Raw genomic sequence first — 15,186 nt, 5'->3', positions numbered from 1 at the left:
GGTGTTACAGATATGGATTTAATTCATGTGATATGATGGTGGGCAAGTTAACCAAGACTGGTGGAGTTCGTGTTCAGACAACTACATAAGAAAAGGTTCGTGTGATACAAATCAAGTACAGTCAAGACAAGTGTGAAGCAAGTTCGTGTGAAGCGAGTTCGAGTGAAACAAGGTTCGTGAGGAATAAGGTTGGTGAATAAGAACATCCGTGTGAAACGTTGGATACCTAGGAGTTTCAAGAAAATGGAATTGATCAAGTTCAAGATCTACAACTCAAGGATGTTCGTGATTAGTGGTTGAATGAAAGTTATAATCCCTACACATCCTAAACTACAAGGGTTATATGGTAATTAATAAAAAGATTGGCGGTTACAAAGTTTAGGGACTATTTGTGACAAATCAGAACTTGGTAACCACCACCCCAAGGGTAGCGAAATCCCTTTGGAGGCACCCTTAGAATCGATGGCAGCCACAAGAAGGAAAGGGACATGACTTTTCAATCAAAGGACACACCCCTTCATGTTTAATTACATCCACATGTTCTAGAGACGCACCCATTCGTAAAGAGACGCGTCTATTGGATCGTGCCCTTTAGAAACTATAAATAGGGATAGATTTCTCATTTGTAAATCACTCTCATCAATTGTACTCTATTGTATTCAAACTCTCATTTTATATATTCAAGTTATTCAATTGTCTAGAGGTCAAAGATCCATTGGGGCCAACAATCTGCACCTCCACCTTGTCCTTACTTCCATCTTCACCGGAAATCTCCTCCAACGACCGCCCTTTCGTCTTCGGCACCAAAAACGTAAAGAAAAACCCTAACATATTCGTCACTGCCAACATGATCATTGCAGTTTTAATCTTTCCCTTATCGCCACTCAAAGTGTACTTTTCCCAAACACACTCATAATCACTCCAGCTTTCCCACATGCAGCACTTATTGCATGGCATGTAGACCTCACCCTTGTCAGAAATAACTCTGCCAGTAAAACAAAGGTTGTGCTGTTTGGCCCGAAGTTTGCGAAGAAGAAGGTTAACCCGTACAAACCGGAGAATACACACCGGTTTTCTTTAGTCGCAAGCTCTTTGTATTTGATTCCGATTATGAACATGAAAACAGACATAAAAAAGAATTCCATTAGCTGGATTCTGAAGCGGCCGAGTTTTTCGATGAATGCTACCGTGAACCAGTAGCCTGGAAAGGTACCGAACATGGCGACCACGAACATGGCTCATGAGATTTCGAACATTTCTGTCAGAGCGTTTACTTGTTTGGCTTTGTGGGTCAAACCCATTACTGGAAATCTGTCTTTTTGTGATAGGTTTTGGCTGTAGAATGCAATGTCTAATAAGAACCATGTGGTAGTTGTTCCGATTAAGTGAAGCCCGTGTCGGTCTAAGAACTTGCGGGACCATAAAGGGTAGTTGTTTTTTGCTTTGAATGCCGCGAGTTTCTCTTGCTCGACTTGGATCTCGATATCCAAAACGCGACCAATGTCCACTGCAGCTTGTTTCGCATTTCCTTCGATCATTGCAGTGTACCTTCCGGTTTCGGGCATTTTGATGCGCTAGTAATATTTTAAGAGAGCCGAGAGAGCTCCAAGCATGAGGACGATTCTCCACGCGTAATCCGCGTTCGGCTGGACGGATAGCACGGAGTTTTCTTCGAATGACGGTGCTTTATTTGCTTGAAGGAACAAATGAGACACGGTCATGGAAACTCGACCGGCGAAAATAATTCCCATGGCTTGCATGGCGAACACGGCGGCAATAAATGCCCCGCGTGTACTCTTATTTGCATACTCGGATATTATGGTGGCAGAGAGAGGGAAATCTCCGCTTATCCCAAATCCAAGCCAGAAACGGAAAAAACAAAGTGTGCCAATTACTGCTTTGGGGCTATACCCAAAAGACAGCCCCGAGCAGATGGCACAAAGAGTCATGAGAAGTAAGGTTATACCATAAACTTTTTTCCGGCCAAGCTTGTCACCAAGCCAACCGAAAACGAATTGTCTAGTTAGGGTTCCGACAAGGGCTACTCCTATCACTGCCTTTTTTACTCGGGTGGGGAGTTTTCCAGGTTCTCCTGAGGCATGGTGATACGGGTAATAAAGGCAGCCCAAGAGCTTAGAGACGGTGGAGATACAAAAAAGATCGTAGGCATCGGTGAAGAAGCCCATTCCGGCGATCACGATGGCTTTGGCATGGTACCATTGTGTGCAAGCTGAATCAAGTGCTTCAAGTACAGATAAGTTATTGGAAGCCATCCCCACACTTTTAGTTGCTTGTCCCAAGCAACTCATCAAAACCATTTTCAAAACAAGCGATCAACATAAATCAAGCAATAACATGTTGTCCTTTTACTAACCCTTTCTTAACACCCAAAATAACACACCCCTCATTATATCTCTCCTCTCGGCAACAAGTAAGCACTAGCATTTGTAAGCTAGACACACAAAGGCAAACGGGTGATTGCACAACTATAGGCTTGTACCTAAATCGGTCCTTCTCCTAATAAGTGCCAAACATGAATGTAAATCAAAGGGGCTTAAAGGTTGTAACGTGGCTAGGCGTACGGTAGGAAATGGAATATATATAGTAGCGAAGGACTTAACCCGGTCTTTTATTACACAATGAAACAAACAAACAACTACCAAACTTAAACTTCTATATATACAAGACAACTCAACATATTCAAGCACAAGTTCTAATGCACCCCTACCCGTTGCCACTCTCATCAAAGACAAGTATTATTTATATATAAGTGTGGCTTCAACTCTTACCAAGAACAAAGGGTATTAAGTGTTGCCGGTGTGTCACTTGGGGTTAGTCCAAGGTATAGTTTAAAAGTTTTGCTTGATTTAAAAGTTTTTCAAAAATCTCAAAATTTCCCCCATCCCTACACTTGGGATACATTGACCCCAATGTATAGTTTTGGGAGGATTCGATCGCTAAAACTCTTTAACATTAACCACAAGCTCATAATCTCAAACCAAAAAATTTCTTTTTGGTATTTTTCATTTTATATTTTTTTATGTTTTTTCTTTAAAAATCACACCACCAACTCGCACAACCCATAACAAACCATCACAACTAAACACCACCCATCCACCCGATCATAAACATAACAGACCAACAAATATTCACAAAATATACAAGAAGGAGCACGACCTGACTAATAGCAGCGTGGCTGAGGAGGCCCAAAAATGGAAGACATCATCTCATTCCATTCTCCGAAGGCAAATGCGCCGCTACCACTTCCACTTTGTTGCGAAGCTCCTTGTTGTTGTTGACGCGGGTCCATCCACTGCGAATGATGGAGCGGCGGGGTCGGATACGATACACTACCATCGTAAGGTGGTAGAGACGCATAATCCACCGGAGGTGGATCCACAACCACGGGCCACCCCGCATGCCAATCTGCATGCATCCGCCGGGGTTGATCATCATTGTATCGGTTGTTCATCTCTAACTCATGGGAATAAGCATGCGTCCGGTTCAACGACTCTTGTCGGTCAAAATTGTGCTTTAAGGCCCGCTCCATACTAGCCCCCATCATCGTTTGGTGATCAAAGAAGGTACGTTCCGACCCCGACCATGTGTCAAAAATTGATGCCGGAGGACGTTGGTTCTCAATGACTTCTTGCATAGTACCATCATATGCCCAATTCGGCTCGTATGAGTGCTCCGTATAGTCAAAGAAACCACTACCATGTCCCCGACTCGGGCCCCCTTGGCCCATATCCATATGCTCTGCACGAGGCTCATCCGCATAATCTTCATCCCCACTTGGGGGTTCATCTTCACTCTCGGGTTCTTCCGCTTCACCCGGTAATAACGCCCGTGCATCAACATTCAAAGCCCTCCATCTTTGACTTTCCGACTTGAGCTTGTGATATCTTTCCGATTGCTCGTAGGTCCATCCAATACCCGTCTTTTGTATATCAAAAGGCTTGTGCCTTTTTGGTGCTCCTTTATCTTCTGATGTGATCGCCTTAAATTGTTTCAACAACCTCGTAATAATTCGACAATACGGAATGATGCTCCTACCCACTTTGTTTCGGCATATCAAAAGATGGTTCATGATCAAATACCGTATCGGAAAACGAGGAGACCCATGGAGCAACGAATAAAGAACGGGTATTTCCGGGTACCTCACCTCTTGTTTATCACCTCTTCTTGGTATCACATTCAAGATATAAATAGTGAGCAGCAACTTTGCTTCAATCTTCAAATTTTTTCGGTACAATATGCCACTATAAGTACCCGGCAAGAACAAGGCCGCTAACATATCATTCCACCTCGGATGTTTCTCCAGTTTAATCAACAGATCATCAAGACTAGGGATTGTATAATTACGAGCAGGTAGATTGTCATATTTCGCCAATTTCCGCAATGTATCAAACGACATTTCTACCTTTATCCCATTAACCTCGCCCGTCAACTTCATCTGCGAAGGCCTATCATACTTGTTGCATTGCAAGGTAGCCATCCATTCCTGAATCTCATCCATAAACAGATTTTTGTTGTCTTTGTCGTAACAACTGAGTGCCGCTTCCCATCCTAAGGAACGAAACTGAGCAAAAACATTGAATGGCCCGAACTCTACCTCTCTTACTTCCCTTTCATAGATAAACGCAGCAGCCTTATTCTTTAAACGGTTCATTCGATCATGAAATAATGTCGGCTGCCACTCATCCGGCTGGTCATCTAAAGGACCCGATTCCCACCTTGGCTTGTCAGCCGGGTCCAATTCCATCACCTCTTCCTCATCACTTTCACTATCATCATCCCTACCCAAATACCTCCTCTTCTTTGGTTGTTGTTCCGGCTGTTTGCCTTTGCCTTTAGACGAAGAACTAGCTCCGGCTTTTTCCTTAGTTCTCACCATTTTCCTACACATATCACAAAAACAAACAACACTACCAAACACAAAAATCAGCCCCTTTTCTCCAAAACATCCCCACACTTGCTTGTTACTATGGTTGTAGATGCTAGTGAACACAAAATTTTATAAATCATTTTCACAAAAATTAAGCATGATGCCTCTACAATGTAGAGGTTCCCAAAAGTTCACAATTTTAGTATCAATCCTACATCTACAACCATAACAATGATCAAGTAACAATTTTTCATGACAAAAAATAGGAACAAGCAAGTGTGTATGAACAAGTAGCAAATATAACCTTCATCTTCACAATGCATCATCAAAAGTAACAAATAAACACCACATACCTTGGATTGACGATGCTAGAACACAAGAAACTCAAAAACTTCAAAAACACCCAAAAATTTCGGTTCTAGGGTTTGTAAATCGGACCAGAAAACAATGTTTCTTCACAAATCTCTTCTCAAAATCGGCAAGTACGTGAAATTTCAGTCAAGATAGACCCAAATTTCATAAGATTTGACCAAGAATTGAAAAAAATATGAAGAATTGAAGGTTGAAGAAGGTTGTGGGGTTTGTGAGATCTTGTGTGGGGTTTGTGATAGAGATAGATGACGTTTGTGGAGGAAAAGAGGTGAAGGAAACGAGTGGACAGGGGTGTATTCACGTGACTTAGTTTTTTTTATGTAACTACCGCTGCTGAAACATTACATTCATCGCCAGAGGCTACCGTAAATTACGGTAGCCACCGTAATTTACAGTGGACCTCTGGCAACAATGCCTACCGTAACACAGTAGCGAACCACCGTAAATCCACAAATTTTTCAAGCCAACCGTAAATTATGGTATATACCGTAAATTACGGTGGTTTCTGGGCATCTATACTTCGCCAAAAATTTCAATTTTAAGTGCTTTTCTTTGTATTTTTTTTAGTTTTTTGAATTTTTTTGTGTTTTTATAATTTTTCAAAAACATGGAAAAATTACCCTACCCCCTCGAAAATCCTGTGTTGTCCTCAACACAATGCTAGAACTATTCGTGACCCGAACGTCCCCACACTTGTTTCAAACACGAGCTTCGAGCGAATATGTTAATGTGCAACTAAACAAAACAAACAAAATAAAAATACTAACTATGTACACTACCAAACCTGGGCCTCTCATGGTTGTTCATCATCTACCAGGCGAAGAATGTAGCCTGCTTTGTCAAGCTCCAAGTTGTTCATCATGGTTGTTCATCATCTACCGGGCGTAGAACGGCACCAAAATTTGACGTGCTGTCATAGTACACGCAAATTTAAATCCAAATTACAACTAGTAGATAGCAGTAAATGGGTATCGAACATAGGGAGTTTGTGGAAAATGTGTTGATTGTTAGTCTTGCAAATTAACTACAATTAACCTAATGTGCCGAAATTAAAGATCAAGAGTTTGGATTGTTTGATTTAAAAACTAAGTTATCAACTAATTGCTAATCAAGATTGGATTTTTAATTCGGATTATGAGAACAATGAGCATCTTAGGTTTCAGTTTCTTTTAACACTTGTGCAAAATTCCAACTAGAAAGAGTTACATAGACATAACTCATGTACAAACATTTGTTGTGATAAAAGGGAACAAAGTACTCGGATTATATTAATGCGAGGTCGTTTCCCGATGATCAATCAATCAATATCCAACCCTAACCCTTCCCGTGATATCTCGATTGTCAACGACACCAAGAACGTACGATTTAGACTAGAATTGAATACCAATTAACAAGCTACAATCAAATATTCATACACCATGATAATCAAAGCAAAAACACAAAGTTATCATTCTAGAAATTAAGGAAAATCACACAAGAGTTGTAGAGAAACCTTCACCTAAGATGATCACCACAAATTTAGCCGGACATTGTTCGGTTGATCATCAAAACATCAAAGTTCAAGCTCATATGAATCAAAAACCAAAACGGAATGTTAGAAATTGTTCCCAAATGATATCCAAAGCTAAAATTCGCCCACAAAGTGCAGAGAAACGTTCCCTTCCAAGTATGGCTTTAACCGATGGCCATTCACCGTTTGTTGTTTGTTGGTTTGCTCATCTTGGATATCCACATCACCAAATCTCCCAACTCGCCGAATAACATACGGGCCCATCCATTTGCTTTTAAGTTTGCCCGCAAACATCTTTAGCCTTGAGTTGTACAACCATACCTTTTGATCCACTTCAAAAGTCTTCTTTCTCAACTTTGCATCATGGACCTTTTTGAGCTTGTCTTTGTAAGCCGATGCACACTCGTACGCTTCGTCTCTAATTTCTTCTATTTCACTCAATTGTAACTTCCTCATCTTCCCCGCTTCATCATAGTCCGCATTCACCGTCTTGATTGCCCAATGCGCCCGATGAGCTAACTCCATTGGCAAATGACAACCCTTTCCCTACACCTTCCGGTAAGGTGTTGTGCCTATTGGAGTCTTGTAGGCTGTCTGGTATGCCCACAACGCATCATCTAACATGCTCGACCAATCCTTCCAATCCATTCGAACCGTCTTTATAAGAATCTCTTTAATTTGACGGTTGGACACTTCGACTTGTCCACTAGTTTGCGGATGGTAAGGTGTAGCAATCTGGTGATTCACATTATACCGCTTCAACAATTTTCCGAAATTAAAGTTCTTGAAATGCGAACCACCATCACTTATGATAACTCTCGGAATACCAAAACGGGAAAAGATGTTGGATTGACCAAATTTACAAACAACCGAATGGTCATTTGTTCTTGTTGCAATAGCTTCAATCCACTTCGAGACATAGTCCACCGCCACCAAAATGTATAAGAACCCATTAGAATTCGGGAAGGGACCCATAAAGTCAATGCCCCATACATCAAATATTTCCACAACCAAAATTGGTTGCAATGGCATTTCGTCCCTCTTTGAAATGCTTCCCATCCTTTTGACAATTTACACAATTTCTTGCAAATTCGCACGCATCCTTGAAAATTGTGGGCCAATAAAACCCACACGACAATACCCAATAGCCCGTTTTATGCCCGCTAAAATGACCTCCACAAGCGGATGAGTGGGCATGAGTCAAGATCTCCAACACCTCCGTTTCGGGCACACACCTACGAATGACTTGGTCGGGCCCGATCTTGAAAAGATCCGGTTCATCCCAAATATATTGCTTCACTTGGACCATAAATTGTTGTCTTCGCTTCTTCGTCCAATGATTTGGGATGGCACCCGTGGCTAAGTAATTTACGTAGTGTGCATACCACGACCCAACAAAAGTGGACACGGCTAGTAGTTGCTCATCGGGAGACCTTTCATTTATTTCACTCAAATCATTAATCCCTTCCACCGGAATCCGAGACAAGTGATCCGCTACTACGTTCTCACTTCCCTTCTTGTCTCGAATCTCTAAATCAAACTCTTGTAGCAACAACAACCACCGGATTAAACGGGGCTTCGCGTCTTTTTTCTCCATCAAATACCGGACCACACTATGATCCGAATAGACCATCACTTTGCTCCCCCAAATGTACGAACGAAACTTATCCAAAGCATACACCACCGCTAATAACTCCTTTTCGGTTGTGGTGTAATTCAGTTGCGCTTCGGATAAAGTCTTACTTGCATAGTAAATCACCAACGGCTTTTTGTCAACTCCTTGACCCAAAATGCACCAATTGTAGTGTCACTTGCGTCACACATGATTTCGAATGGCTTTGACCAATCCGGCGGTCACAAAATGGGAGTTTTCACCAAGTGTTCCTTCAAAACATTAAAGGCTTGCAAATACTCATTAGTAAAATCAAAAGGAACATCCTTTAACAACAAGTTACATAAAGGTTTGGTGATAACACTAAAACCTTTTATGAAACGTCTATAAAATCCCGCGTGTTCCAAAAATGACCTTACACCCTGAACATTTTTCGGCGGTGGCAAAGATGATATAACCCATATTTTTGCCTTATCCACCTCCATACCCCTCTCCGAGATTACATGGCCTAACACAATTCCCTCTTGCACCATGAAATGACTTTTCTCCCAACTAAGCACTAAATTTTTCTCAACACATCTTTTTAAAACTTTTTGTAATTCGTTGAGACACGATTCAAAACTAGTGCCAAAAATCGAAAAGTCATCCATAAACACTTCAAGCAAGTCTCCAACCATGTCCGAGAAAATACTCATCATACATCATTGGAAAGTTGCCGGTGCATTGCACAAGCCAAATGGCATTCGCCGAAAGGCAAAGGTACCATATGGAGAAGTGAAGGTGGTCTTGTGTTGGTCATTCGGTTGTATTGCTATTTGATTGTAACCCGAATACCTGTCCAAAAAGCAGTAATATTTTTGACCCGAAAATTTTTCAATGATTTGGCAAATAAAAGGTAGCGGGAAATGGTCCTTAGAAGTGGCGGCATTCAATTTGCGGTAGTCAATACAAACATGCCACCCGGTAACCGGTCGGGTGGTGATTTGTTCACCATTTTCATCCTTGACTACTTGAATGCCGGCCTTCTTAGGCACAACTTGGGTAGGACTTACCCAAGCAGTATCCGAAATCGGATAGATAATTCCCGCATCCAACCATTTAATTACCTCTTTCTTTACTACCTCCCTTAGGTTCGGATTCAATCATCGTTGAGCTTCTCTTGTCGGTTTTGCATCTTCGGTGGTGATGATCTTGTGCATGACGATTGATGGACTAATTCCTTTAAGATCGGCAATCGTCCATCCAATAGCTCCTTTGTTTTCTTTCAAGACTTCCAATAAAGCTCATTCTTGCGCCATCTCTAAATTAGAGGCAATAATGACCGGTAGAGTGTCATTATCCCCTAGAAAAGCATACTTCAAATGGCTTGGTAAGTATTTGAGCTCCAACTTTGGTGGTTCTTCTAGTGATGGTTTAGTACCCGAGCTTATTTCCACTAGCAAGCTTTCAAATTGGTGAGTCCATGGGGGTCGACCTTCTTTCCATGCCATAGAATCTTGTTTCTCCTCTTCAACCCTTAGCGACAAGCATGTACCTGTTCAGAAAAATCACAAAGACAAACATCCATGCTATCCTCCTCATACTCATGCGGGTTGCATCCGTTGACTAAGTCTGCCATAAAACACTCATCAATACCAACAACATTAGAATTGTTAGTAAAAACATGTAAGCGCATTTTTCGATTTCCAAAAGTCATATCTACTGTACCAAATCTACAATCGATCACAGCATGCACGGTGCTAAAAAATGGCCGACCCAAAATAACATTTTGTTGTTGTTTTAGGTCCGCGGATGAGTAGTCCAAGAATAAAAAGTCAACCGGGTAGTAAAACTCATCAATTTTCACAATCACATTTTGAACCATCCCTCGAGGTAGCTTATGAGACAAATCGGCCAAAACAACCGTTGTCTCTACCCTTGCTAACGGACTAAAGTCGTATTGGTCATATAAGCTCCCCATTCAACACCGCACTCACTTGCCTGGTTAAATCTACCCGCTTAGGCATTTTCTTCTTTTGTTGCCTTTTTCGTGTGCATAATTCTTTTAAAAATTTTGCATATGCGGGTACTTGTTTTATTGCATCAAGGAGTGGAAGATTAATTTTAACTTGTTTGAACATGTCCCATAATTCTTCTTTTTGGGGACCACTTGATGCAATAAAATTTTTCCTACCCGGGTCAAGTAAGGCCGATGGAAACAGGACTTGACTCGGTTCACCTTCATCTTTTTCATTCTTTTCATTCTCACCCAACCCCGTTTTTTTAACATTTGATTCTTTAGATACAACCGGTGCGACTTCATCATCGTCACTTTCATTACCCGTGACATCCTCAACTACCCCTTCAACCAACCCCGGTGACAAATTAGCTTTAAATTCTTTGCCACTTCTTAACACACTAACATGATGAATATTAACATTACCTAGTGACGAACTATGGGAAGGATTTACCTTGGTGTCACTAGGAAGTTGACCATTGTTTTTCTTCAACTCCGCCACGTCGGTTGCTAATTGACCCATTTGTGTTGTTAATCTTTAAATGCTTTTGTCACGAACCTCATCCTTTTGCATCCGAACTTCATCAAGTTGATTCCGTTTTTGCATGTCTTATTTCATTTCCCAGAGCACATCCATGACTTCATTCCCACTTGATGAATTTTGACCCGAACCACCTTGACCCGGTTGTTGAAATTGCCCTTGGTAGCCATAGTTGTTTCCACCCCTATAGTTGCCTTGATTGTATTGTTGGCGAGGTGCAAAGTTACCTTGAGCTCCTTGAAAGTTTGGGTTAGCTTGGTTTGCCGCGTTTCCATAACGGAAATTAGGATGGTTTCGTAACCCGGGGTGGTATGTGTTGGAGTTCATGTTGAAATTTCGACCACCCCCTTGAATAGCATTCACTTCTTCTATTTGCTCATCAACCACTCCCATTACACAAACTTCCGCCATGTGACCTATTTCATTGCAATTAATGCACACGTTGTACACTTGATTCGTGGTTTGAACATTGCCACTCTCTACTCCATGCACTTGTGGCCTTTGTATCACATGCCTTACCCGTCTTGAGGATTGGCCTTCCTTTTGGAAGTCACCGCCATTTGTTCTAAAAATGCCCAATCATCTTGTTCAAAGTTTGTACCAAACATACCATTAGTAATCGACATCAAGTCACGTGCATCCTCCGAACTCAACCCTTCATGAAACGCGTTCAACAATTCCCAAAGTTGGATACCGTGATGAGGGCAATTCCGTAGCATCATATTGAACCTCTCAAACGCTTCGTGAAACATTTCCCCCGACTGTTGTTGGAAACTTCTCAAACCTCTCCTTGCATCATTAGTCTTTTGGGAAGTGTAAAACTCATCCAAGAAAATCTGTTGCATTCGGCCCATGTAAAAATCGATGCGGAGGGTAAGGTGTGAAACCATCTCTTTGTTTGTCTTCCAAATAAAATTGGAAGAGAACCAACTTAACATCATCCGAAGAGAACCCTTGACCTCCAATGGTGTTGCAAATAGAGTCGTACGTCTCCAAATGAAAATAAGGTTCTTCCGTTACTAATCCCTTAAATTTTGCTAGACTTTGGAGGGCGGTTGTTCTAACTTCAAAAGTTCTTTCGTCCACATGATGAGGAATCACTACCGGCGAAGGATTGTTAGTGATAATAGGCCGGAAGTGAGCTTCAATTCCCCGTACTACCTCCCGTTGATGTCTTCGAGGGGCACCCAATGGTGCTCTTGGTTGACCCATTTGCCCTTGCATAGGTCCTTGAGGTGCAAATGGTGGTTGATATTAGTATTGATGCATTGGCGGCTGTTGTTGAATCGGCCGTTGAACTTGAGGTTGTGTATTTTGAGGACGCACTTGATGTAGCGGTGTAGGGCGTTGCAATTGTGGCCCTTGTGGTCTAATATGTTGCACCCCAACCGGTATTCTACCCATGTCTTGAAATTGTTGTAGCGGTTGACTTTGTTGGCCCGCTCCTCCTTGAGGTCCCAAAATGCCTCCATCTCCCGTATAATAAAAACCTTCCTCTTCATACCCTCCAAATTCTTCTTCATAACCCCCGTCATAACCATCTCCTCCTATTCCCGAAGATTGCCCAAAGGGAAGAGACGAATATTGAAAACTCGATTGGTTCGGTGGTCTAAATGGAGAAGTGGCATGAACAATGGTTGAATTTGGTGGTATTGGATAAGTAGAGGATGATTGACCCGTAGTTGGGGGAAAGAAGTGTGAAAATGGTGGAATTGTGGTAGAGGGGCTAAAGGTAAGAGTGGGTTCAACTTGGGTAGTAATAGGTGATGTCGTAGTGTTGGTTGGTGTAACACCATGGGGTGGAGAAGGTTTGGTAGTGGTATTAGGCATGGTGGTGTTTGGTGAAGGTTGTGTGGAAGTGGGAATGAAAGATGAGGTCATTTGACCCGTTGTGGGTGGTACATGGGTTTCTTGCATGATGTTTCTTGGTGTAATGGGTGAAGTGGGTGAACCAATAATTCTGTTTTCTCGTACCAAAACTCGGTTTTTGCCTTAGCGTTCTTTCAATTTCCGGATCAAACGATAGTGGTGACGACTTGTGAGTGCCTCTAATATGCATACACCTGAGAGTACCTGCACAATAAACACAACCAGCGTAAACCCGAAAACAACAAAACAAAACTACTAAACTAACACACGCGCACTACTGCCCAGCAACGGCGCCAAAATTTGACGTTGTAACACCTCGAAAATTCATGTCCAATATAATATCGACACGTGTCATGAGCTGTAAACGTGTAATAGATCAAATATGAGGGACTAAAGTTGATAAACAAAGAATATACGTGTGTAAAAGGATTCAAAGTGTCAACAATGGATAAATGTACCTTTCAATAACCCTACATGACGTTTATACCCTTAAATGAATGAATTATGAATCATACGAAGCCAATTGTGGAAGAAAGTGAGAGATTACAAACTACAGGGGTTAAATGTGTCAACATGTTTAATTTATACCTCTGAGTGACCTTTTACCAAACCTGAAGCTTTGTAACGATTAATTATACTCACTAGAATAAGTGATAAAAATTTCACAAGGTTTCGATAACGTATGAGAAAGTTATGTTAACATTCGTATATGAGGGGTTAAAAGCGTCAATGTTGAAATTTAAGAGTTTTTGGTGATCATATGAATAATCGAGGACTTAACAAAGTTGGTTTATGACTTGGGGTCCTTAAAAGTCAAGTTGGAGGGTTAAAACTGCAAAATAACAAGTTAAAAAGAAGATTTGAAGGACCAGAGACCAAAGTTGCAATTATTGAAACTTGTTGACCGGAGCCACCATTCATACCGGCCGCGTTAAGTCTTACGCGGGCCGCCTAAAACATGCCACCTCCCAAAAACTTGACAGGTGTCTGTTACAGCAAGTTACACCGACTTTAAGGCATGGTTTTCGATTCTAGGGGCTTGTTTGATGGTTTATACTGGCCTAGGGACACTTGGGATCATCAGAAAACATCCATAGACCTTGTTGGAATGATCTTGGAGCTCTAGAAAACCTATATAAAGGCCATAAGTTCAATTGTTCAAGTGCTCATTCACTTGTAACAACCCAAGCACTCATTTCTGGAGGTAGCTGGCCTTGGGAGAAGATTAAGAAGTGTAGAAAAGATAGCAAGGACCTTAAGTAAGAGCTTTAATCCCTGTTTAGTCATTTTAATTAGCTTATAGACCAAAAAGTCAAACTGTCGTAATTAAGGTTTGACTTAGTGATTAATCACAAATGGTCCAGTCAATTCTCGAATTAAGAATAGTTTTGAGTTGGTAATTATGTGGGTAATAAACCCTTAAAAGGGTACTCTCTGATTCCCACTCTAAGTAGGTCAATTGTCGGGTCAAACTTGATCTTAAAAAGTCAACAGAAAATAAATTTTCAAATGAACACATAATTAACAATATAGAAGCCATGCAACCTGTTTTATCATTCATATAACTTAGTAATTAATGTAAGAACATGTCTAAACATGTTCAACCCGACATTTTTCAGTTTAAGCTCGGTTCGGAGCCAAAAGTCGCAAAAGTAGACTTTTGCTTTGACTTTCAGTTCTGACCCATTAGAGCATAGTTTAGAAATGCCTTAGAGCTTTATTAGGACCAGGTTACATGTTAGTATAACCCTCTGTGATTATACAACTTGGTTCATTAGTTATCTGATTCATATGAATGTTTCCGTTATATGCCCAAATGTTGACTATTTGCCCTTTTGACCTTAAAATGATATTTTTGAAAATGTAAAAGAATAGAAACCTTTATTACTGATTTATAGACTTGTCCTAAAAATTTGACATCAGTTTGAGGTCTAGATTAAGAGTTATGCTCAATAACGTAAATGGAAAGCTTTTTATTAATTAAATGGCGTAATTAGCATATAGCCTATCTAAACGCAATTTTTGATACCAAACTTTTTACCCACTGATGTAAAATAATATTTTGGGATTTTTGAAGATTTTTATTTATTTTTAGGCTGAGCATAACATAGAGTTATACCTTTGATTCGGTAATTGTCGGTTTTGCCCTTTTGGCCTATAAAATGGGTTTTACAAATCATTTTGATACCAAACCTTTTTCTACTGATCCTACATGATAAATAAAATATTTTAAGCCTTCTGGAATGATAAAAATATCAGCTTTTCTTATAAAACCCAGAAATCGCTTAAAACCGCATTTTTACGCGTTTTAAACGCATAGTATGTATTAAAACTATTTTAAATATATATGACTTGATACCTACTCATATTTTTAGTAATTTTTTTTTATTTTAACAAT

At 40.7% G+C, this 15,186-nt stretch overlaps 1 protein-coding gene and 1 pseudogene across 1 annotated transcript; both read right to left on the bottom strand.

Moving 5' to 3' along the window:
- Positions 1 to 672: 672 nt before the first annotated feature.
- LOC110900755 lies at positions 673 to 2,273 on the bottom strand (annotated as a pseudogene).
- A 4,611-nt stretch (positions 2,274 to 6,884) lies between these two features.
- On the bottom strand, positions 6,885 to 7,295 carry LOC110900756. The gene has a single exon (XM_022147623.1). It carries the CDS (start codon positions 7,293 to 7,295, stop codon positions 6,885 to 6,887), a length of 411 nt encoding a protein of 136 aa, XP_022003315.1.
- Positions 7,296 to 15,186: the final 7,891 nt, after the last annotated feature.

Source organism: Helianthus annuus, chromosome 13 (genome assembly GCF_002127325.2).
Source record: "Helianthus annuus cultivar XRQ/B chromosome 13, HanXRQr2.0-SUNRISE, whole genome shotgun sequence".
NCBI classification, from domain to species: Eukaryota; Viridiplantae; Streptophyta; class Magnoliopsida; order Asterales; family Asteraceae; genus Helianthus; species Helianthus annuus.
This window is presented reverse-complemented; position numbering and strand designations above follow the sequence as displayed.